Here is a 23,958-nt window from a genome sequence, read left to right on the forward strand (position 1 = left end):
AAAAATTTAAATTTTAAATGTAAAAGTTTGAGAATTTATTTATTAATGATAAAAAATTGAATATTAATATTTCATTTCAAATTTAAAATTTTCAAAAATGGAAATAAATTTTTATTGGAACCGTATAAGTAATTTGGAATTTTTAATTTAGTTTTTTCTTTTGAAATTTTGCATTAAATAGTAATAATAATTAATTTCAAATTTGAATAATTTTTCATTAATCAGTATGATCTTCTAAACATTTCAAGTTGACTGCATTAAGAAAAGTAAATGGTTTATTTTGTTTAGTTAATGAGATGTTGAAAAGTTTAATTCAGGATAAAAAACCTATATATATATACACACACATTTAAAACAGGTTACCTATTGAATTAAATTGAAAAAATTCGAAAAAATCAAAATTTAAAATAATTATGTTTTAAAATTAAAAATGTATCCGAAAATGGATTAAAAATATCTATTAGATTTAGAAAATAAATAGCAATTAACGTGATTGACTATTCTGTAAAAAAAAACGTGATTGACTATTCTGTCAATAAAAAAGTCAAACCAATGGTATCAAATTAATTGATTCCACATGAAAGGCATCATAAGGTATCAACTATTAATTGATTAATTTATTGATTTATTTAATTATTGATTTATTGACTCATTAAATTCGACCAATGAAAATTAAATATGTGGACCAATCAAACGATGTCATTTGGAAATTCAGTGGTAACAACTAATAGAATACAAACATGTGGAAATTATTTAGCAATGTGGCCCACTTTGGTGGATGGACTTTATATATTATTAAGATTCTCATTCATTTTAAGGTTGCTTCACTTAGACCTAGTATAAGCTGATTTATGATGTTAATGAAAGGTAACGAGAAAGTTGATGCATTTGCCTTTCTTTTTTTGCTTGGCTTTTCTATGAGTAATGAAAGTTCTTGTCAGTGGCGGAACTAGGAAAAATAATATGAGGGGGCTAAATTTTAAATATAAATTAAATTTTTTTATTAACAATAGACATGTATATATACACACAAAATTGAAATTTGCTTTTTCATTTTTTTTTTTAAAGTTTCTATTCTCGAGTTATTTTTTGCATTTAATTAATTTTTTTCTTCTCAAAAGTTGTTTCTCTTGAAAAAAAATGAAATTCATATTTTTATGTTATACTATGAGACTATTAACTTTTTGCATGTAACGAATAAAAATATTTCAAGACTATTATATTTTCGACACACATTTTTTTTTTGCAAAGAAAAAATATATTGTTTTGATTCTTGTACTAACTAATAGTATAAAAGTTATTAAGTGATAATAAGTAAAATAGGAAATTCTGACAATGCTTAATGTAAGGACTAACAAAAATGAAATTGTATCAAATATTACTTAAAAAAAAGGTGAGTATAAAAGTTAAGTGATAATAAGTAAAATAGGAAATTTTGACAATGCTTAATGTAAGGACTAACAAAAATGAAATTGTATCAAATATTACTAAAAAAAAGGTGAGTATAAAAGTTAAGTGATAATAAGTAAAATAGGAAATTTTGACAATGCTTAATGTAAGGACTAACAAAAATGAAATTGTATCAAATATTACTAAAAAAAAAAGGTGAGTATAAAAGTTAAGTGATAATAAGTAAAATAGGAAATTTTGACAATGCTTAATGTAAGGACTAACAAAAATGAAATTGTATCAAATATTACTAAAAAAAAGGTGAGGTGGGATCAAACCTTATAAGCTATGGTAAAAGGGGAAAGCTTCTACCACTAGGACAATCTGTCTAGATTGCCATAATATGCACCGTAATATATATGTAAGAATTATTAACACAAAAAATATTTAATTCCTCTTCATTATTAAAGAAATTTCTAGAACATTGGGGGGGGGGGGGCATGGCCCTCTCTTGTCTCTATGTAGTTCCGCCATTGGTTCTTGTTAGATATAGTATTTCATTCTATCATAATATGATAAATGATGTGATAAGTAATGCAGATAAATATTGGAAAAGTTAGTGAAAATTAGATGGAATTAAAATGTTAGTTTTGTTATGAATCAATATAAAAGAAAAAAAATGATTCGAAGAAGAAGAAAGAAGAGAGAAAATAAAAATAAAAAGAGTAAAATACACTCACCCCCCTCAAGATTTGCAAGAATGACACTCCACCCCATTCTTTTTAAAAATCTACACTCCACCCCATTTTTTATAAAGGCAAATTTTAGTGACGAAAACAAATTCCTCACTACTAAAAACTAATTACTAATTAGTAAAAATTTAAATAAATTTAATGCATATACACTATCATACATTAATTTATGAAAATAATTTTACTGAATTAAATTTAAAAAAACCATTCACTCTGTCTGTTAAGTCCACGTCCCATCTATCTCCAAATCATATTTCTCACCACAAACGGCCACCACCAAGCCTTTACTCCCTTTAACACGGCTCCACTGTCCCACAATGTGAAACCCCATGGCACCTCCATGCCTCAAAGTTTTGTTGCAACCTGAACCCCAGAACGTGAATCGCACATCCCTAAAGCCACTTGTTCAACTACTTCTTGTGAATTTCACCCCTTGAAGTTGTGAGCGAACGCTCTGTTGGTCTTAGATATTGTTGGATTTTGTTAAAAACGATGCTCCACCGCCTCGTTGGGCTCTAATAACCTCAGATCCACTTCATATTTTCATAATTTTGTTTCTCTATTTTCTTCACCCATTTGTGTTGCTTTTTTGGCCTACAACCCAATTTTGAAAATTGGAGGTATAAAGAGATTATTTTGATTAAAATTGAATTATTACCAAATATGAAAACACAAGCATGTTTCACTATGTTCGAGATATGGTTTGTAAATCGGGCAGGTGTGCTATTGCATAATTTGCATTATGAATTTACGGAGGAAAAACGCGATTGAGAGAATGAGGAGGATTGTGATGTTTTCATTTTTAAATTTATTGGATTATATTGATTTTTTTTTTTGAAATTATTGATTAACAATTTAAATAATAACTAATTATTAATGAAAAATATTTTTCGTCACTAAATTTGCCTCTATATAAAATGGAGTGGGATGTAGATTTTAGATAAGAATGGGGTGGAGTGTAATTCTAACAAACCTTAAGGGGGGTGAGTGTACTTTACTCAAATAAAAATAAAAATTATAATCTTCCACATGGATGTGGTATTTACTCGCTTGAAAGAGAATTGAGAGAACTTAGGAATTCTGGAGAGACGATCGTGCTGATAACGTGTTATGAATAAAGAGTACACAAGAGAGGGAAAAAAATGTATGAGAGATAGAGAAATAGTCTAATGGGGATACTCTGCTAGGTGCAGACTCACTTGTATTTATATTATTAGGTTTGGAGTACTGAACAAGTATACATGTGAGCATGGCCCATGGACTCCTAACTCAGATGGGCATCCATATATTCATAACAAGTTTGAATGAATCATCACTCTTCTTATTCAAGGAAAAAACCCAACCCTAAGCACACTTCACAGTTCACATATGCACTGCAGCACTGTCGTCTTTCATCTCCAGTTCTTTTTCCCTTCAGTCCCTCACCTGATGCCACAAAATGTTCTTCCAAAAATTTAACCATGCGCTCTTGTAATCTTCGTGTGGTAGTTGTAGGCTGGATGTGGTGGAATTACTGAGTTTTATAAAGAATAATCTTTTAGTAAATAAACGATTAACCTTGTGTTTATAGGTTAAATGATCATAATTTCTATGACTTTAGGTTCTCGGTGTTGGCTTCAGTGGGACAGGTGAAAATTGTCACATGGTGGTGTAGTTGGATAGTAACCCTTAGATATATTAATTTTAAAATTGAACAGCTAAGATTGATTGGAGTTAAAGTGTTAAATTACAAAAATATCCATTACTCATATTACCCATTTACCCCACCATTTTCATCTGAAGTTCCATCTCCTCCTACCTCTGTTACCATGCTTGGAGCGCAACCATGCTCAAGTCTTGGTGTTACTTATTGATTCTTCTTATGTTAGGATAAAATACAGAGGCATTTGGGCTTGTTTCTTCTGCTTTGTAGTCATGGACTCATGGGTTAGGGTTGGGGGCGTGCCACTCTCTGGTGTGTTGTTTTTTGTTTTCCTTTTTTCTGTTCTTGTATCTTTGCAGATCTGATTATAGAGATCTATAAATGTTAGTGAATATTTGTGTAAACGGTTAAAGCTTTGCAGATCTGCCATGTTAATGCCTCTATCTTTAAAACACGAACAATGAATTTTTGTGAATGTGCTGAACAATCTCAAGCTTTCTGGGTTTACTAAATTTGTTTTTTATTTGTTTCTCACTTTCTCATCATAAACGAGTTCACACACACATATTCAGTTGTTGATGAAATTTAATGGACTAGCTAAACCCCAGACAACAATATGGCAATCGTACTGTAGTGAGTTTGGTGTTGTAGTGGAGAGAGAAGTCAAGGGTATTTTGGTGGTTGTAAATTAAGGGTATTACTGTCTTCACAATCAAAAAATTTATGTGTACCATGGTGTGTCACCAAACTTACTGTCCCACCGAAGCCATCGTCTTCTTATTCGAAGGTCTTCTGACATTTAGATACTTCCAAAGGTTAAGTCCATATTTTCCTCCTAAGCCTTCCTCAGCCGGCCCCATTGAACACCCATTCTACAATTTTCTTTATTGACCAAAAAAGAGTAGAGTTTTTCATATTTTTGTTCATAAGTCAGTACAAATTTCTTCCAACAATATATTTGTTCTTCTTGTTGAGTTGTATAATCCAAGTCCTATGTGGCTAATTAGTGTGATTAGTTAACTGAGTCAGCGTTTAGAAAGATTAGTTTTCTGTTGTTAAAGCCTTATTATAAAAGGCATGCTTTGTTACTTGTACAGTACAATTACTCATTCAATAAAAACTGAGAATTGTGGTTCTCTTCCTCATCTTTTCTCTCTCAAATTCTCTTAGTCTCTAACAAATTGGTATCCAGAGCAAGAGTGATCCAGGACCCGTGTTTGGCTTCAGAAATTGCACGTTCAGAATTGCGTTTCTACTGCGTGCAGAACACGATTCTTAGATTCACTGCGTGTGAATCCTTGTGTGATTGAAGCAAGAAAGGTGTTCTTGTGAGTGAAGCGGTGAAGGCTCGTGCTCGGTCTTGTGAGTGAAGCGGTGAAGACTTGGGTGCGTTCGTGTGAATTGAAGCGGTGAAAATTTGCGTTCTTGAGAAGTTGTGCGCAGAATTGGGAATCAGCGAGAGGATCTGTCAATTGATCTGAAGGTGTTGATACTGGGAAATTCAAGCTGCAATCAAGATTAGGATTGCTTTCAATTCTTCTGGGTGCGACCAATTTCGATTCTTCTGCGTGTTGAGTTGAGATTGAATTGGTGACTATTGATCTGCAGATTGTGATCAAGAACTCTGTAGCAGTAATCCACAATGGGTGGAAACAGCAATGGAAATCTTCCATCTATGTCCCTCCCAATTCTAACAGAGAAAAATTGGGACCGATGGTGTACGCAAATGAAGGTCTTGTTCAGTTTTCAAGAAGTGAACGATGTGATTGAGACTGCATTTCCAGTTCCTGGAAACAATGCTTCTGATGCTCAGAAATCTACCTACAAAGAGAACCAGAAGAAGGACAACAAAGCCTTATTCTTGTTGCATCAATGTGTGAATGATGTGCATTTTGAGAAGCTTCAGAATGCAAAGACTGCAAAAGAAGCATGGGATATTCTGGTTAGAAGTCATGAAGGAAGCGATAGGGTGAAGAAGGTGAAACTCCAAGCTCTTAGGAGGCAGCATGAGATGTTGCACATGTCTGAAGGTGAAAAGATTTGTGAGTATTTCAATAAAATTGTTACTCTTACAAATCAAATGAAAAGTTGTGGAGAAGTCATCACTGATCTCATGATTATGGAGAAGGTGATGAGATCATTGCCTCAGAAATTTGATCATGTTGTTGCTGCCATAGAAGAGGCAAAGGATCTGTCCAAGATGACAATAGAAGAACTGCAAAGTTCTCTTGAAGCTCATGAGATGAGGCTAGCTGAAAGAGTTCAGGTAAACAAAACTGAGCAAGCCCTGAAAGCAATTCACTACAGGGATGATGACAAGAAGAAGAAGAAAAAATGGAAGAGCAAGCGTGAGGGTAACAAAGAAGGATGGAATCAGAATACTGATAAAGGGAAGCAAGATTCAGATAGGGCAGAAACCTCAGAGAAAGGAGGATGGCAAGGAAAGAAGCAAAAGAAGCGAGATAAGAAGAATGTAGAGTGCTTCAATTGCCATAAGTATGGTCACTACTCATATGAGTGTAAATCTGAAAAAGGAAAACAGAAGAAGCACCATGAGAAGGAGGCCTATACTGCACAAGAAGATTCAGATTCTGAACCATTGAACTTGATGGTTATCAATTCTGTTCCAGAAGAATCAGATTCTGAACCATTGAACTTGATGGTTATCAATTCTGTTCCAGAAGAATCAGGTTCTGAACCATTGAACTTGATGGTTACCAATCCTGCAGAAAGCTCATCATCAGAGGTTTGGTATCTTGACTCAGGATGTTCAAACCATATGACAAGCCATAAAGAATGGCTTTCTGACCTTGATACATCAAGGAAGAGTAAGGTGAAGTTTGCAGATGATAGCACATTGAAAGTGGAAGGTGTTGGGAATGTGGAGATTCAGAGAAGTAATGGCACTAAAGCCATTATCACACATGTGTTGTTTGTTCCTGAGATGAAGGTCAATCTGCATAGTGTAGGGCAGTTGATTGAGAAGGGTTTTGTTGCAGTCATGGGACATGGCAAGGCTGAATTGTATGATCCAGATGACAACTTAATTCTGAGAAGCAAATTGTCCAGGAACAGAACTTTTAGAGTGAATATCAAATCTGAGGCCATTCAATGTCTATCTGCTAGAGATTCAAATGAAGAAAGTTGGCTATGGCATTCAAGGTATGGTCACTTGAATTTTAAAAGTCTCTCTCAGCTAGGTTCTAAACATATGGTATCTGGAATCCCTAGAATTTCCCAACCTGATAAAGTCTGTGAAGTTTTCTTAGCTGGTAAGCAACCTAGGAACTCATTTCAGTCAGAAGTTAAGCATAGATCTCGAGCAGTTTTAGATATAGTTCATTCAGATGTATGTGGACCTTTTGAGACACTTTCATTGGCTGGAAATAGGTATTTTGTTACCTTTGTTGATGAATTCAGTAGGATGGTATGGTTGTATTTGATTAAATTGAAGAGTGATGTTTTTGAAACATTTCTGAACTTTAAAGCATCAGTAGAAAGGGAGAGTGGGAACCTCTTGAAGACTCTTAGAACTGATGGAGGTGGCGAATACACTTCAAATCAGTTTGAGGTTTATTGTCAGAAGTCTGGTATCACTCATGAAACCACAGCTCCTTATACCCCTCAGCACAATGGATTGGCTGAGAGAAGGAATAGAACAATCATGAATATGGCCAGAAGCTTGATTAAAGAGAAGGGGTTACCACAGAAACTTTGGGGAGAGGCAGTATCAACTTCAGTCTACATTCTAAATAGATGTCCAACAAAGAAACTTGCTGGAAAGGTCCCTCTTGAGGTATGGACAGGAACAAAGCCTTCAGTGAGTCACTTCAAAGTGTTTGGCTCACTGGAATTTAGGCATGTACCTGATCAGAAAAGGACCAAGCTTCAAGATAAGAGTGAAGCTATGGTTCTAGTTGGATATCATCCTACAGGAGCTTACAGATTGTTTGATCCTTTGAAGGATAAGGTGTCGATTAGTAGAGATGTTGTTATATTGGAGAATGAGCATTGGGATTGGCAGACAAACACTACGAGCTTGAGCCAGAAATCAAATAAAAGCATGACTGGTACCAGGATGAAGCAGTTTAATTTTCTGGAACCTAATAGTGAAGACTCTTCTCCTATTGCAGTTGATACACTCCCAACAGATGATGTAACACTTCAAAGATCACAGAGAGTGAGGAATAGACCTTCAAGGTTTGCTGACTATGAAGTGTTCTCTGATGACCAAATTGGTGATGAAGGTGATTTGCTTCACCTTGTTCTCATGGCTGGAGCTGAACCTCTTGATTCTACTGAGGCATTGAAGCACACAGTGTGGAAGGATGCTATGATTGAAGAAATCAAGTCCATTGAGAAGAATCAGACCTGGAAACTTGTTGAATTACCAGCTGGAAAAACACCAATTGGTGTGAAATGGGTTTTTAAGCAGAAACTTAATCCAGATGGTACAATCTCTAAACACAAGGCTCGTCTTGTGGCAAAGGGATTTCTTCAGAAACAAGGCTTAGACTACTTAGAGGTGTTTGCTCCAGTTGCTCGCATTGAGACAGTTAGGCTTGTAGTGGCAGTTGCTTGTGCAAAGAATTGGTCACTTTTCCAGCTTGATGTAAAATCAGCTTTTCTTCATGGACCACTGGAAGAGGAAGTGTATGTGCAGCAACCATCTGGATTCATTGTGGAAGGGAAGGAGCAAATGGTTTACAAGCTGCATAAGGCCTTGTATGGGCTTAAACAAGCACCTAGGGCTTGGAACAAGAGAATAGATTCATTTCTGTTTCAGCAGAACTTCGTTAAGTGCATGGTTGAACATGGAGTCTATGTGAAAGTATGTGATGATAGTCATTTGCTGATTATATGCCTCTATGTTGATGACCTCTTAGTGACTGGCTCAAATGTTGGAAAAATTGAAGAATTCAAGAGGGTAATGAAAACTGAGTTTGAGATGACAGACTTGGGCGAATTGAGCTATTTTCTAGGCATGGAATTTGCTTATACTACTGCTGGCTTATTGATGCATCAAAGAAAGTATGTTAAAGAGATTTTGAGAAAGCTTAATATGCTCACTTGTAATTCAGTGACAAGTCCAGTGGAGGTTAACTTGAAGCTCACTAAAGATGAATCAGGAGAGGCTGTTGATGAGACTCTGTTCAAGCAGATAATTGGTTCATTAAGGTTTCTGTGCAATAGTAGACCAGATTTGTCCTTTGGAGTTGGCTTAGTGAGCATATTCATGTGTAATCCAAAGAAGTCACATATGTTGGCAGCCAAAAGATTGCTGAGATATTTGCAAGGTACCTCTGATCATGGAATTTTGTTTCCATTTGGAAAGGATCAATCAGAACTGCAACTGGTAGGATATTCTGATTCTGATTATTGTGGTGATCTGGTTGAGAGGAAGAGTACCTCTGGCTATTTGTTTCTCTTGAACAATGCTCCTATTTCCTGGTGTTCTAAGAAACAACCAGTGATAGCATTGTCTAGCTGTGAGGCTGAGTATATCTCAGGGAGTTATGCAGCATGTCAAGCAATGTGGCTTGAAGAGTTGATGAAAGAGATGAAGATTTCTGTTCAATCTCCACTGCAGTTACAAGTTGATAATATTTCTGCAATTAGTTTGTCCAAGAATCCTGTTAGCCATGGAAGGTCCAAGCATATTGAGGTGCGATTTCATTTCCTCATGGACTTGGTGAATAGAGAGAAGCTCAAGGTGGTGTACTGCAACACTGAAGTGCAGTTAGCAGATGCTTTCACTAAAGCATTGAAGACTGACAGATTTGAGAGCTTGAGGAAGAAGATTGGTGTTATGTCTCTTAAGTACTTGGCTTAAGGGAGAGTGTTGAGTTGTATAATCCAAGTCCTATGTGGCTAATTAGTGTGATTAGTTAACTGAGTCAGCGTTTAGAAAGATTAGTTTTCTGTTGTTAAAGCCTTATTATAAAAGGCATGCTTTGTTACTTGTACAGTACAATTACTCATTCAATAAAAACTGAGAACTGTGGTTCTCTTCCTCATCTTTTCTCTCTCAAATTCTCTTAGTCTCTAACACTTCTCGACCCATTTAATAAAATGTTACTTTCTTTGCCCATTTTGTTGTTCATCAATTGGGTCACACACATTTAATTAAAAACTTAAGGTGATATCAAGATTATTTGAGTATGAATTTCAATATTCTTAACTATTATTTTAATGTTCCCTAAACTTTTAATTAGTTAAGTTGAACCTCATAGACCATGAAGAATAATTATATCTTCACAAATCACACCTCATTTTTGAGGTGTGGAGAGGTGGATGAAGAGAGAGATAGGAAGAAAGGAGAGAGAAAGTAAAGATGTGATAAGTGATTTGATTGATAGAATAAGGGAAATAGATAGAAAATGAAGGTGGAAAAGAAGTGGAGAGAAGATGTGTGTATATATCATAACTCGACCATGAACTCCCTCAAAATTGACTCTCATCTAAATCTGGATGCCTTATTCTCACCCCCCTGGTAATTTAAAGCGAACTGCTGATGCTAAAGTTGGAGATCAGATTCTCTGCTTTGCTTTTTCATTCTTAAGCTTCAAAAAAGAGGAATTTCATAAAGTACCTTGTTCACAACAATCCAGCAACAAGTTATTCCAATCCAAAGTAAAATGCAAATGCTTTTCAATATTCCAAAGGGGAGTGTAATTCGGTACAATGAATGCATGTTTCTGGCAAAATAATATGAAAATTTACAATTAGGAGCATCAAATCAACCCTTTTATTGTCCAATTTCAAGAAGCCAAAATGCCAAATTAACTATTTCCTACATTAGAAAACAACAAGTTTTCCTCTAATAAATTGCACCTATTAAATAATTTAAGCTATATATCAAGTCTTCAACCAAAGAGAGATGCATGCAGAAGCACATTCCAAGTATCAGGAAGTCCTGGAAGACACCAATGGCTGCAATCAGTTGCCATAATCCCACTATACCCTTCAGGATGTGCATCTTTCCTGTACTGTGAGAGAGTAGTCACATCTAGAAAAGTCACTGGCTTCTTTATCCTGCTTAGAACCTTGTTCACCACTACCCAAGCCATTGGTGTCCCTGCGGGGTACTTCAAACCAAAGAAAGGTTCTGTCTCCCTCATGCATGATCTTGCTGGTTGATTCCAATCTCTCCCCCTAATTTACCAACACAAATATGTTATGATTTATACACCACAATGGACAGTCAACAAAAAATTCATCTCTGAAATATAAAACTTACTAATTTAATTGCATTGTTGGTCCATTAGTTTTGACTATGGGTGATTTTAGCACCAATTTTTTTAGCAGTCCCTCAACTTTTCAATTGTTGCAAATTAAGTCTCTATATTATTCTTTTCCTACTTAAAACTCTAAAATTTGCATTCTTTAAAAAAAATCTTCACAAATTGAATCAATTTAATAATCATGAACACTATTTTCATCAAAACTCCCTAATCAAAATATTAATATCAATAAAAAAAGTTAAAATTCCCATTTCCCACCTCTTAACACCCTGATCTTCCTTCAAAATTTAACAAATTTTCACTATTTTTTTTACTTGTAAAATTGCATCACACATAAAATTTAATTTTTTAGTACATCAAAAAGATAAATTACACACATAAAATTCAATTGATAGTCTTTTTTTCAATCTTTTAGGCATGAAAAAATGAAATTTTCAAGTAAAACTAGAATGTGTAATCTTATTTTTCATGTTCCTCTATTATTTAAGTAAATATTGTGCATCTACATTCTATTACTACTTAAATAATCAATGAAATGGAAGCAGAAGTAGAAATAACTTACTCGTAATGGACAGGAGAAATTCCTAAAAAGAAGACCTTGGTTTGGGCTGGATTTACATTGATGTTAACCCATCTAGCCCAAGTTGTCAAACCCTTGTAGAATGCAATGAATCGGTTCATGTCCTTGGACAACTTGTTACCCTCTTGAATATAATCCCACCTACAATCAATGAACACAGAATAATTAGTGTTAATTCATCATCACCATAATAACGAAATTGATGATGACATGATGATGTGGAAGATTAAGATTGATCCTACGGCTGGGCGTTTGCTGTGTGGGTCCACCAGTGCCACGTGTTGAATACCAGCACGTCCATCCCTCTCCAAGCATTACCACTCTTTATTGAGTCCAGCTTCAGAACACGTCCAACTTTCTCACGATCAAGGTCTACTAAGTATGGTGTGCGGTATAGAAATAATTGAAGACCATAATCCTGAAATTAAATAAAAAAAATTAAGCATCATTTGAGAATAAACTTTTAGTTTTAACCAAGATATCATTAACATCGATAGCCATGAAACTAATCTCTCACATCACAATTAACACACTAAGTAGTTAGCTTACCGATAAGTTTTCATCATTTATAAAAGTTAAGAATTAAACCTCTACTCACTTGATTATTCGTGAACAATCTTTTCACAACCATACTTTTTTGTTGCATTTTCTAATAACTTTTCTCTTTTGATACTTTTCTTCAAGTGAGCTACTACTTGACAAAGTGATTAAGCTTACTACCTAAGAAATTCCCCCACCCATTTACTTTTGAGTGATGAGTTTTCTTGCCTCAAGGTTGGATGAATAAATTAAAGGATCATGGAATAAAAATAACTAGGTAGAAGACAAAAGAAAATCTCATCACCAAGAAGTGGCCCACTCTTTGACACTTTTGCAGTTTGATCTTTGAATTTATACAAGAAAAATCGTGGAAGTAGAGGGCTGCGTCTGAATCAAGCGTATCGTGTCAAGTGGTCCATTGTGAAAGTGATTAAGAACTACTTACAAATTAATTGTTATTTTCAGAACATATATACACACAAGCATCGAAATAATTTAATGGCTCACTTCAACTTTGTTCTGTTTGATTGAACTCAATAGCAATAATATTGTGTAATAATGCTTGTAATATTGTGGTAAATAACATGATTGAACATTTGAAGCGTATATCATGGGTAATCAATCAGAGAAGGCAAATATATCAAATTGCCAATCATTACAGTTGCGTTATGTTCATAATTTAGTTACCAGTAATGATGATTGAGACAGGGTGGTGTTAGTTGCCAAAGGGCAAAGATTAGGAGGAAAAACAAGAGGTCCAACACTAATCATTGCTAATTAAGAAATTTGTTTAACAAAGTTGTCACATAAAGCAAGGTATTGAAAATAAGGAAGAAAAAAGCAAAAGAGAAATGATTTCTCTTTATCCTTTCTTTTGATCTAAGAAAATTATGCGCACGTTCGAATTCTGTAGAAAAAGTAACAGTTCGATAAGATAATCTAATGCATTTTAGTTTCTTAATGAACTTCAATATTAAATTAAAAATTAAGCTATTAATACATCAAAATACTTTATGCAACTTTTCAAATTCTGTGCACCGGAAACTTCACTTTATGTGAAAAAGAAAATGATGAGGGCTACCAATCCAACTCTTTTAAAGATACACTCCAACACATTTATTATAATTTATTTATTTTTTAAAATGTTATCATATTTTCTAAAAAAAGTTAAATTTTTATAAATAAAATAAATCATAGTGTTGAAGGGTATTTAAAAAGTGTGTTTGCTAGCTTTTTCTAAAAAGAAAACTAGAAAAATTAGAATGCCATGTTAATAAATACACCATTAAAGAATAATATACCAAACCAACACGAACAAAAAAGAAGAAGTAGTAAAGATTCACATTTATTATCCATTTAATTAACAATCACAAATGTCCCCTGCAAAAGGTAAACACCCCCACCAATCACGTCTCAAACTTTATTGCTCACGCTCTAGTGCCACACAGCACACATTCAAATGGATCAAACTTGAAGGTTTGGGTTCAAATATGGCAATTACTCACAAAACAAAACAAAAAGACTCTTCAACTTTTAGGTGCAGGGAAAACGACACTACTTGCATGAATTAAACAAAGCACACCAAACAATCATCATTTCCAGCACTCTCATTCAATGCCCAATTTTCAAATTAAAACATGGAGAGAGGAGAGAAAGTAAGAAGCACAAAAATAGTACAACAAGAATGAAAAAATTAAAAAAAAAAATCAAAAACAAACCTCAAATGTTATTGTGGTGATAACGTTCTGCTTTGAGAATGAGGTTCTTGTGTTTGGCACCCAAGAGTGAATCATACAAGCCAGTGAATTGAACTGGTTCAAGCTCAAAGAGTCACCTACAAACATAATCTTCTTGTTTCTGTATTTCAGCAGAAAATCCCAAGCATTGAACCTGTGAATATAAATATGAAACAATTATAATGAGCTACTTAGTTATACGTCTAGTCAATGTGAAACTTCTCGATACAAATGAAAATGGTTGAATTGAAGAAGACAAAGATGGAGCAATTAAGGGATGTACCTTGGTAAAGGACAAGTGAAGGGTTGCCACCTATATTGCTGGTACAGTGTGTCAGGGCGACCGTACTTTTGGCAATTGAATTGTGGATCTATGAAGGGACAGGTAGAAGGGTTGTAGAGAGGGTAGGAACGGTCGTAGACCCATTTGCCACGGAACCAGTTGCATCTTCCTCCAGCGAGCTTTCTGGAAATGGTGGTTGTTGCATTGGTGGTGGAGAAAGAGTTCAAGAACTCAGCCTCTGTTTGGTGGGAAAACAGAGCAAACAGAGACAGAAACAGAAACAGAGTAGTTGGTAAAAGGAAACCCATTCTTTCTTGGGTTTCGATCCTTGATTATCACCACCCTCCTATTGAGAGGGTTTTGTTTTGTTGAAGGAAAAAAAGGACTAGGAGTGCAGAAAAAGTTGTCTGGAACAGAAGCTTATATAATGTAAATAATCATGTGTTTGTGAAGAGATAGAGAGAGAGGGAGATAGAGACAACACAGAGTGAATAGAGGGTGAAGAATGTGAAAACTGATCCAATACCCTTTTATTTCTTTTCTTTTCTCTTTTTTAAATTATTATAATTTGGATGATAGAATCAGTGCAAGTTTAGGTGGATTCTTTCTTCAAACAGCAGCATGTGGTGGGGTTGGATCTCGTTTTTGATCCCTACATTGGAAATTTCTGGGATTCCGATGGTTTGGATTAAATAAAGATTGACATCATTCTCTCTAAGAAAGAACCAATTGAAATTTGCCTTGTATAAGTAATTTTCATTGATAATTACTTCTCATTTACTTTATTAATGATTAATTTGAGCATTGTGTTACAGTATTTTTTGAGTGTAAAGTGAACAAAGAGTTGTGATATATACATACATCTCCACTCCTTTTCCACTTTCATTTTCTATTATTTTTATTTTCTCTATTAATCAAATTATCTATCGCATTTTTACTTTCTCTCTCCTTTCTTCGTATCTCTCCCTTCCTCCACCTCTTCACACCTCAAAAATGAGGTGTGAAGATATAATTATTCAGTGAACAAATTTTCATTTGCAAATATTTACTACTTATCGTTGTTAGGGCGAATGATTTAGGCTCACCCAAAAATACCTACTGACATGTTTATGTCGATGTGAATGAGTCTTATTTTTAAACTCAAGCATTTCTCGAAATAATGAGTGATTAATTTGAAAGAGTTTATTGAGCTTGAAACGTAGGCATTCAATTTTACATACACTCATTTGCCATTTGGTGAAATCCAATTTTATTAGAATATTAAGGCCAACAAAGATCAAAATTCAGATTGTTCAGTCATATAAGCTCTAATATCATATTATGTATGAATGGAAAAATGTGTATGACCTGCGATTTTGGTGGGTCTGCTTTTTTTTTTTTTTGGTTTCCTAAGGTATTCCCACAACCGACAGCATTGAGACTAATCCTTCGAAACTCTGAAATCACGTTAAGCGGGTAGGCCTTTCCCAACATTTTCTTCATACGCACCGCCCAGGAATCGAATCCTGGACTAAATGATTAAGGAGCTCAACTATTTACCGGTTGTGCTACACTTTGTTGGTGTGGGTCTGCTTTTCCAACTCACTAAATCAAGTAGGATTAGGTTGGTCCAAATCACTAAGTTAGGTACTAAAAATATTACAACTTAATTAATATAAGATTTTGTGGTTTGCATTTGCTTAATTGCTTTTAGTTAAGATATTTGAACAATGTCGTGGTTGTGTTTATTAAGAAGGCCTTTAAGTCAAATTGTGATTGTGTAATTTGGGAGATTATTTTGTGTAGTGTGAACCTAATTGACTATTGGTAAAGTTAATGCTTAATATTGATTGTTGAATGATTTCATTAGATTTTGAGTTTGTTTTACAATATGTTTTTGTATTATAAAGGTATCCCACAACTGACAATTATGAGACTAATTTATTAAAGTTTGGAGATCACGTTTAATGGGTAAATCTCTCCAACAAATGTTTTTGTATCTTCAAGGTATCCTTACAAATGATAATCATGTAAATTTTTTTTTTTATTTTTAGGGGTCAACCCACTAAAATATGGACCGGATATAGACATCTAACTCAAATATCAAAAGTAGGTCAGCCAAATCCAACTTATTCTTGAAGAGTTTGATCCAATTGTCTTGTCTATCGACTTTTTTACTCCTAATAATTTATCGTAATAATTTAAACGATTGAGTAAAAGATGAATGAACGACTTTATATTATATTTCTACCAATTAAGGTCTCGTTTAAATGTGTTGAATAAAAGTTTAACAAGTGATCTTTCATCCAACGAGTGTTATTCACATTGGTAAAAAATAATTATTTGAATTTCTAAAATCCAGAGTAAGATCGGATTGAATCTTAGGGAGATATTTGACATTTACAATATTCAGGTCGAATAGGATTGTCTCAATACAAAATGTATATGGTGAAAAAATAAAGTGCTATTTGATCAACACTAAAAGGACATAACTTCGATTCTTTGTCATTTGTGCAGCTAGCTTCAATTCTGCTGCTTCCCTTCAAGTAACTCTGCCACCACCTCTGTTGGTATATATTTGTTGGCATCAAATATCTACCCTGCATGATTTGGAGTTCGGATCATAGAAACAGAGCATACCAGTTGACCACGGAATTAAAGTAGTTCATCTTTCATGTGCTTGGCTTTTCTTTTTTAATGTAAATTGTATACATTGCATCCAATTGGGAAAATAATATTGTTTGCAGAGCTATTATCAAAATGTGAAAAGAACAAAAATCACACCTGACTGAAATTAAATCTTTTTACCATGTCTAGATGATAAACAAAAACACCAATTCACGTGATTAGATTCAGACTTAGGTGTGAAAAGCAAACTTGTCAATTAACGATTAATTGATCAGGATAGTAGAGCACGCATCTCATGCAAAGATGTAGATCTCCTAACAGAGGGACCATGACGCTTGGCACTATTATATAATTAAGGATATAAAGTTGACAAGTTATCTCGAATCACAGATATGATCGAGCTTCCATTATACAAAAAATTGACAAGTTAATAAAGTTGACGTACATCTACTCCGTGACTGTTCATGTCTGTTTCTGTTCTTCCTATATATCTATTTTTAATTAATTATCCAATGTATTTACAAATGGTTAAGACTTATTTATGCAAAACTAAAGCTAGGGGTGAGCAGGGCCCGGCTCTGTCCAAAACCGATCATAGAAGAAAAAAATATAATAGATTTAGTTGAGGGCTGCGTCTACCGTGGGTTGTTTTGAAACTGACCCACGGTGGTGCAGTTTTACTATACTGCTGATAAGACAAAAATAACCTTCAATCTTAAATTTTTTCCATGTTTATCCTTCACCTAAATTCTTTCTTCTTCATCTGTATGTGTCCAATTTTGTCACCATTGTTCTGTACGTGTAAGCTTGATTCAAAAATGAATTTCCTAATTTTAGATTCTGTTTGATTCAAAGGTTTTGATAAGAAAAGTTAAATTAAAATTCTGATTTTTGTGGAAACACCGTTACTTGTTTATATAGTGATGTGTTTTAAATCCAGATTTTGAAACCTTTTACCGACAGCACCAGAGCATCGTCGTTGCAGCACCGTAGTCTCGCCGTTCCACCCAGTTCTTGTGTCGCCTCATTGTTGGCCTCATCTCCAACGGCTCCTTCCCCACCATACCCGAGACAGGTCAATCCACCAAATCCTCAACAGCCCCCTTTCTCTCCCATGCCACTGGCTTTCTTCATACAAGAATCAATCTCCAACAACCATGCTGCTCCTCCCACCGCCGCAGAACCACCCCAGCAGCCACCGTCCAGATAGAGGCCACCGTCCAGATAGCGGCCACCGGTGCCGTTTTCCAAGCCTGAAACCATCAAACGTTTTGCCTCTCTCTGATTCTCGTCAGGTTTCCTTCTCCCTTACCAGATCTGTGCCATGCACTCTTTCTTTTCCCTTTCTCTTTGCTACTTACACAAATTAGGCATGAGCAATTTTGGATCTGGGTTTTGCTCTTGAAGCCATGCAATTTCGGATCTGGGCTTTGCTAATGCGATTTTGGATCTGGGTGTTTGGAGGGGTGGCTTTGAGTGGGGGATTTGGTCGTTGCGGGTGGATTCAGTGTGGGTGGATGTGATAATCGTGGCTCCGGCGAGCTGGATTTGACACAAGTGAAGTTCTAGATATGAGTTTTTGGTAGGGTGGCTTTGGGGGAGGTGATGGGTTTACATGTTGCTTCAACTCCGGATCTAGATTTTTGATGGATCCATGGTGGCGGTGGTGCTGGTAGGCTGAGGGAGATTGACGGTGGCAGCATAGTGGTTCAGGCTTGGTAGTGCGGTTGAAGGAAGCATGGGAAAGGAGAAGGGTGTTTTTGTAAAGTTATATATATTTAATTAATTTATTTTTATTATTATTAACTGATCTGAACCGTTTAAATTAAAAATATTAAATCCAACGGTAGAAAGTGGAACTGAAGCACCGTGGGTCAGTTTCAAACTGACCCACGCTAGGTAAAAACCTTAGTTGAGTTATTTGTATTGGAAATTAAAATATATTGACACACAAGCTTTAGGGTCTTAAGGCTTAAGTGGTACGTGACTGATAGATAGTCTTGCGAGTAAGATAGAGTGCATACACGTAGGGTTAGAGATACACTAACAATTCACTCACTCGATTTATACACACATTTTCTAGAAAACAATAAAATCATAATTTTTTAAACAACATTTTAGCAAGAGTAATGTTGAGACAACAAACGAGGGTCAGGAGAAAAGAACGACCAAGAGCAAGGTGCAAGAACTAGGAAGAAAAAAATAGAAGAAATTCAAAGAGAGAACACTCACTCGACTGCGAAGCTAGATCAAGGTCCGATAGTGGTGATGACTCCATTGTGGCAGAGGCAACTCCAACGGTGGCGACATCTCCCTCTCTCAAGTGCATGTGTACGTGACTGTTTTCTTCTTAGGGTTTGAATAATGGGCGAAGAACCTGATTCATTGTATTTGAAGAAAAATTTAAAGAAAAAACCTAAATTACGATCTTCCAATTTGGAGATTTAGGTCAAAATTAAAAATTGTATGGACTTTTAAACTCGTCCTAGACTTGCAATTCTATGCAGATCTACCCGAGTCTACTCAAGTCAAGGAAATTGTGAGTTTGCCAACGAATTCACTCGATTTTGTAATTTGGATAAAATACAAAAATGGTAAAAGGATAAACAATAACAAAGAGCTCATATGTTAACCCAAAAAAAACAAGAGATCATATTAAGGAAAACTTTATAGTACTAGCTAGGGGCCTCCTGAGTGATATTGTCAACCCAGTGCTCGTGTCGTGTTATACTGAAAGCAAATTAAGGCCAAACTCACAAGTGTCAAAGTAGTAGTAGTCATCAAACTGTGAGTTGTCATCATTTACTATGTGCAATAATTTTCAAATTACGAAATTATACTATGTACAATATTTCTACCCGAACACATGCATTGTACGTACATCTTCATGATGATCTTCTTTTTTTTCCTTTTCGGATTCCAGCCAGAATAGTTGAAGACTTGATGGAGATCTTGTATCTATAATTAATAATTAATTACATGAAATTTCTTAGTGTTTACCGTGATATTTAGTAAACAAACATTTTCCAAGTTTGACTGGAAAAAGTTTAAGAGTTTTGCGAATTAAGGGTTCTTTTGGGAAAACGTCTTGTCAAAGCGCGTGTGAAATTGGGTTTTTCGACAGCCGTGTGTCGAAGGATAAAAAGAAATAAAGATTCGAAGGCAAAACGCAATACAATCAAAAGCGCTTGAAGGTAAAATTCAAATCCAAGTTCATAAATTCGACAGAAAATCTAACAAAAGCAACAACGACAACAAATTCGAAAATCTAAGTGCAGGAATTGTAAACGACTGGTTCGGCAACGTACTCCTCCATGATCACGTTAGGCTCGTTGAGTCTTTTTGATGCGGACATGAGAGCTTTTTAGTGATTTTAGAGCTGAGTTGGGAACCCTTTTTCTGAATTGGATTATCCTATTTATAGAGCTTCATGTCCCGCGTGTTCTTGGCGGTTTTCTTCCTTATTGGATGGGTTAGTGGGTCTGATTTCACCCCACGATCTGATGCTTGCCCCGGAAGTTCCCTGCATAGTGGTGAAGATCGTGCTCTTCAACTGCTTCAACTGCTTCTTGGCCACGTACTTAGCCATCGTGGTGAGAAACTGACTCAGTCAATGCTGCACGTGTTAAATATGCCTGTGTTTATAGCAACGGTTACCAGTGTCCCTTTGTCGAATTCGACTACCTCTCTAACTTGGCATTTTTTCTTAATTCTTTTGGTCCATATTCGACTGCCTCATGCTTTTTGGGCCAAATATTTTGGGCCAACACTTGGCCATATAACGTGCGGTCTAATGTGAAAACTTCACAGTTGACATCGGAAGTGCGCTGCTGGCTATATATTATGATTATTATGACAACTAGATTTGATGACTTGGTGAGGTTATGGAAAGAATGTAATAAGATCAGTTGTACTGCGTATAATAATACTCATCTTCACATGCAGAGGATAATTTGATCTGCCCACAGTTTGCAAATGATCCAATGATGGTGTGATGTCATTGATTACGAAATAAATATGAGGCAAAACTAAATAAAAAAGAAAGACAATAGAAAGGGTGACTTAATTGCAGGAGGTTTCTTCGGCGCGGGTAACATAATTTGTTTAAATCATTGAAAAAATTAAATTGCAGTTTGTTTGTGGGTCAAATTTCACTTATTTTATTGGGGGATCAATTTATATCTGTGCAAGACTTTAGTGGTCTTGTATTTTTCAATAACTTTTTTTTTCTATAATCTCTAATTGTATTATGAGATTCATCGTTAGATTGAAAGTTATTCTCACATAAATTAGAGATTTGGCAGCTGGAATGTGTGCCAACAGAGTTCAACCTAATACCCAAACAGATTGAACAATAGTAGGCTGGCTATGTATGTAGAATGTGTGCCGACAAAGTTCAAACTAATACCCAAACATGCACGTAATTGGCAGGCTAATGTTAGTTTGATTCGCGCCTTTCAAACTAATACCCAAACATGCACGTAATTGGCAGGCTAAGGTTAGTTTGATTCGCGCCTTTCCAAATCCCAACAGTGAAGCTAGCTAGCCCTAGCCTGCCAATTACGTGCACGTTTGGGTATTAATTTGAACTCTGTCGGCACACATTCTACACACATAGCCTGCTATGTCCATAAATAACATATTGACCAATAGCATTTGTTGCATTTGATTCTCTAATCCACTTACATTTAAAGAAATAACTCTAAAAACAAACATGCTTTCCATGAGCCATATACAAGTACTCATCTATGTAATATTTTCTATCTTTAATTAATTAATTAGGCAGCCACTATCATCCACCACCTTCTTGTAGGGCCTTTTCCTTTATGATCTGTTTGTCATCTTCTTTTGAACAAGTAGCATATATACCATCCAAAGAAATTTATAATAGTTGTTAAGTAGTTGACGACAATTATCCAAACAACATATATAGTTACTTAATTGCAAGGTTTTCTCTGATGAAAACCTATTGGTTAAGGTGGACGTACAAGAGTATGTGGAATCTCTCTTGTTCAAGAAAATTGCTATTTTAGGTGAGCTATGTGGGTCATGTCCAACAAAAGTGCCCCTGGTCCATCTTGATGGAATTCTGATGCAAGTTGCTTGTTAATGAGTAAACTTTTAGATACATGCATTTTCTTAACAGGTTCACTATTTCTTTTTAATTTGTTCTTGCACTTTCAATTTAGTAAGTCAATCATGGCTGGCATTATCCTGAGAGAAACCAGATGTGCATTGATGAACCTAACTTTGTACTTAAAGCTATGTGCTTTATGGTTGCAAATGTATTTAAGAACTAATGGTGGGTAGAAAGTATGATTCGCATGTTAATTACAATTAGACTTTTATGCAAAGAAGGCATAATAGACTTTCAAAAAAGGCTTTCTTTCTAGAGCTAACTACCACCCGAAGCATAAAAACATTGGCGATGGCACGAGGTAATGAACTAAAGGGTCCAAAGTATCATTCAATACTTAATTCTATGGACTAGATGATACTAGAAAAAGTTGATAAGAATTTCACATTAAGTTAAAAGAAAGTGGTGAGTTTATTAAATGAGGGGAATGTTGTGAAGTTAAGTATGAATTTGAAGTTCTTAGATTGTACACTTTATTTATTTGTGAGAATACTCATACGGAGGCGTTTAACATGGACCAGTTTTTTCTGGTCCATGGTTGCACCACTTGCTTTTTGACCTTCCATTGCAGGTTTCCCGATTTTAAAATAAAAATAAAGATACATATTTATTAATCACAACAATTAATTTGTGATAATTTTAATTAAGTTAATTAAAACCTAATTCTCCATAATCTCTCCTCTCTCTCTCCTCTTCATCTTCTACCTCCCAATTTCAGAAATCAAAACCTCTCCCCATTCTCATTTTTGTTGTTCTTCCTCATCATCATCACTCTGTCTTCTTCCCCTGTATTGTTGCTTCCTCTGTCCAAGACCAGCCTCCAAACCAAGCACCTCCCCTGTCCATGACCCATCAATCCTCCAAACCAAGCACCTTCAAATTGTACAAACCAACCCCAACGTCTTGCACCAAACACCAAAACTTGACACCAAACTAAGACAGCCCATTACATTACCAAAGCCAGCACAAAAACGCAATTTTATAACATAATACCAATATATGTAACTTAAATAAAAACAATCTTCATCCAGCTTCTTCTCATCTTCTTCATGTTCACCCATCGTCCTCCTCCTCCATCTTCTTCTTCTTCTTCCCTCCACATTTCCCCTTCATCTCAACAAATTAATAACTGAAACCTAGGAACCCAACACCAGAAAACCCAGAAACAAAGCCACATAAAACCAAGATTCCAGAAACCAAATAACAAACCCAGAATTTTGCTCCTCACAAAACAACCTGTTAGAGCATCAAACCCCCACAACCACTAAACAATAACAAGAACACCAAAATAAAAATAAGAAGAACAAACTCACTCCTAACCCAGAATCTCCACCACCACCCAGATTCCACTCCCAACCCAGAACCACCACCACCACCCACCCTGAACTCCTCACAAACCCCAGATCCAAACCACCACCCAGAACCCACTCCCAACCCACTACCACCCAGAACCCACTCCCAATCCACGCCACCACCAACCCAAAACCCCCCTCAAACCCCAGATCCAAACCCCAAACTCATAACTCATACAAAATCGAAGGAAAAAAAGAGAAGAAGAAGGTGGGTCGTGATTGAAGTCTCAACCCAGAAATCAGACGCCGCGAGAAGCGGAGGTGGCTGGCGCTAGCCGTGGAGATGCAATCGGATCTGGAAAAAATTTCGAAGGCACCAAATCTTGTGGTTTCCCTCTACTTGTCTCAACTTTTTTGTGAAATTTTCCGATTTCAACTTCACCCAACCACCTTAGAGAAGATTGACGACCCAAAGCTTTTCTCTTTCGATTTTGTGGTGGTGGTGGCGGCGGGGTTGTGGTGGCGGCGGTGGGTTTAGGGTTGTGGGTGGCAGGAAGAAAAGAAGAAGATGAAAACTATATAATTTCATCTAATTTAATTAATCTAATAATTAATTAAAGATTAATAAAATATGTTTTTTGATTTTTTTTTAAAAACCTGTTATTGTGGGTCAAAAGGGGGTTGTGCAACTTTGCACCACACAAAAGTGGTCCATAATAAATTTTTCCTACTCATACACTTGAAGTCCATTTTTTT

The 23,958-nt window shown here is 35.6% G+C and overlaps 1 protein-coding gene across 1 annotated transcript; it reads right to left on the minus strand.

The window, feature by feature from the left end:
- Positions 1 to 10,417: 10,417 nt before the first annotated feature.
- LOC130746853 (protein trichome birefringence-like 39) lies at positions 10,418 to 14,644 on the minus strand. The gene is made up of 5 exons (XM_057599601.1): positions 14,167 to 14,644; positions 13,866 to 14,037; positions 11,850 to 12,025; positions 11,590 to 11,748; positions 10,418 to 10,938 (listed from the first exon to the last, which is right to left on the minus strand). Exons 1-5 carry the CDS (start codon positions 14,472 to 14,474, stop codon positions 10,650 to 10,652), a joined length of 1,104 nt encoding a protein of 367 aa, XP_057455584.1. The 5' UTR covers positions 14,475 to 14,644; the 3' UTR covers positions 10,418 to 10,649.
- Positions 14,645 to 23,958: the final 9,314 nt, after the last annotated feature.

Source organism: Lotus japonicus, chromosome 3, assembly GCF_012489685.1.
Source record: "Lotus japonicus ecotype B-129 chromosome 3, LjGifu_v1.2".
NCBI classification, from domain to species: Eukaryota; Viridiplantae; Streptophyta; class Magnoliopsida; order Fabales; family Fabaceae; genus Lotus; species Lotus japonicus.

What these genes read in the sequence shown, in the direction of transcription:
- LOC130746853 (XM_057599601.1), bottom strand. Translation starts at nt 14,474, where the DNA reads ATGGGTTTCCTTTTACCAACTACTCTGTTTCTGTTTCTGTCTCTGTTT. An exon ending in TTCACTTGTCCTTTACCAAG is followed by an intron (nt 14,038 to 14,166) that starts GTACATCCCTTA and finishes TTATATTCACAG; the next exon opens with GTTCAATGCTTGGGATTTTC. An exon ending in TCACCACAATAACATTTGAG is followed by an intron (nt 12,026 to 13,865) that starts GTTTGTTTTTGA and finishes ATTTAATTTCAG; the next exon opens with GATTATGGTCTTCAATTATT.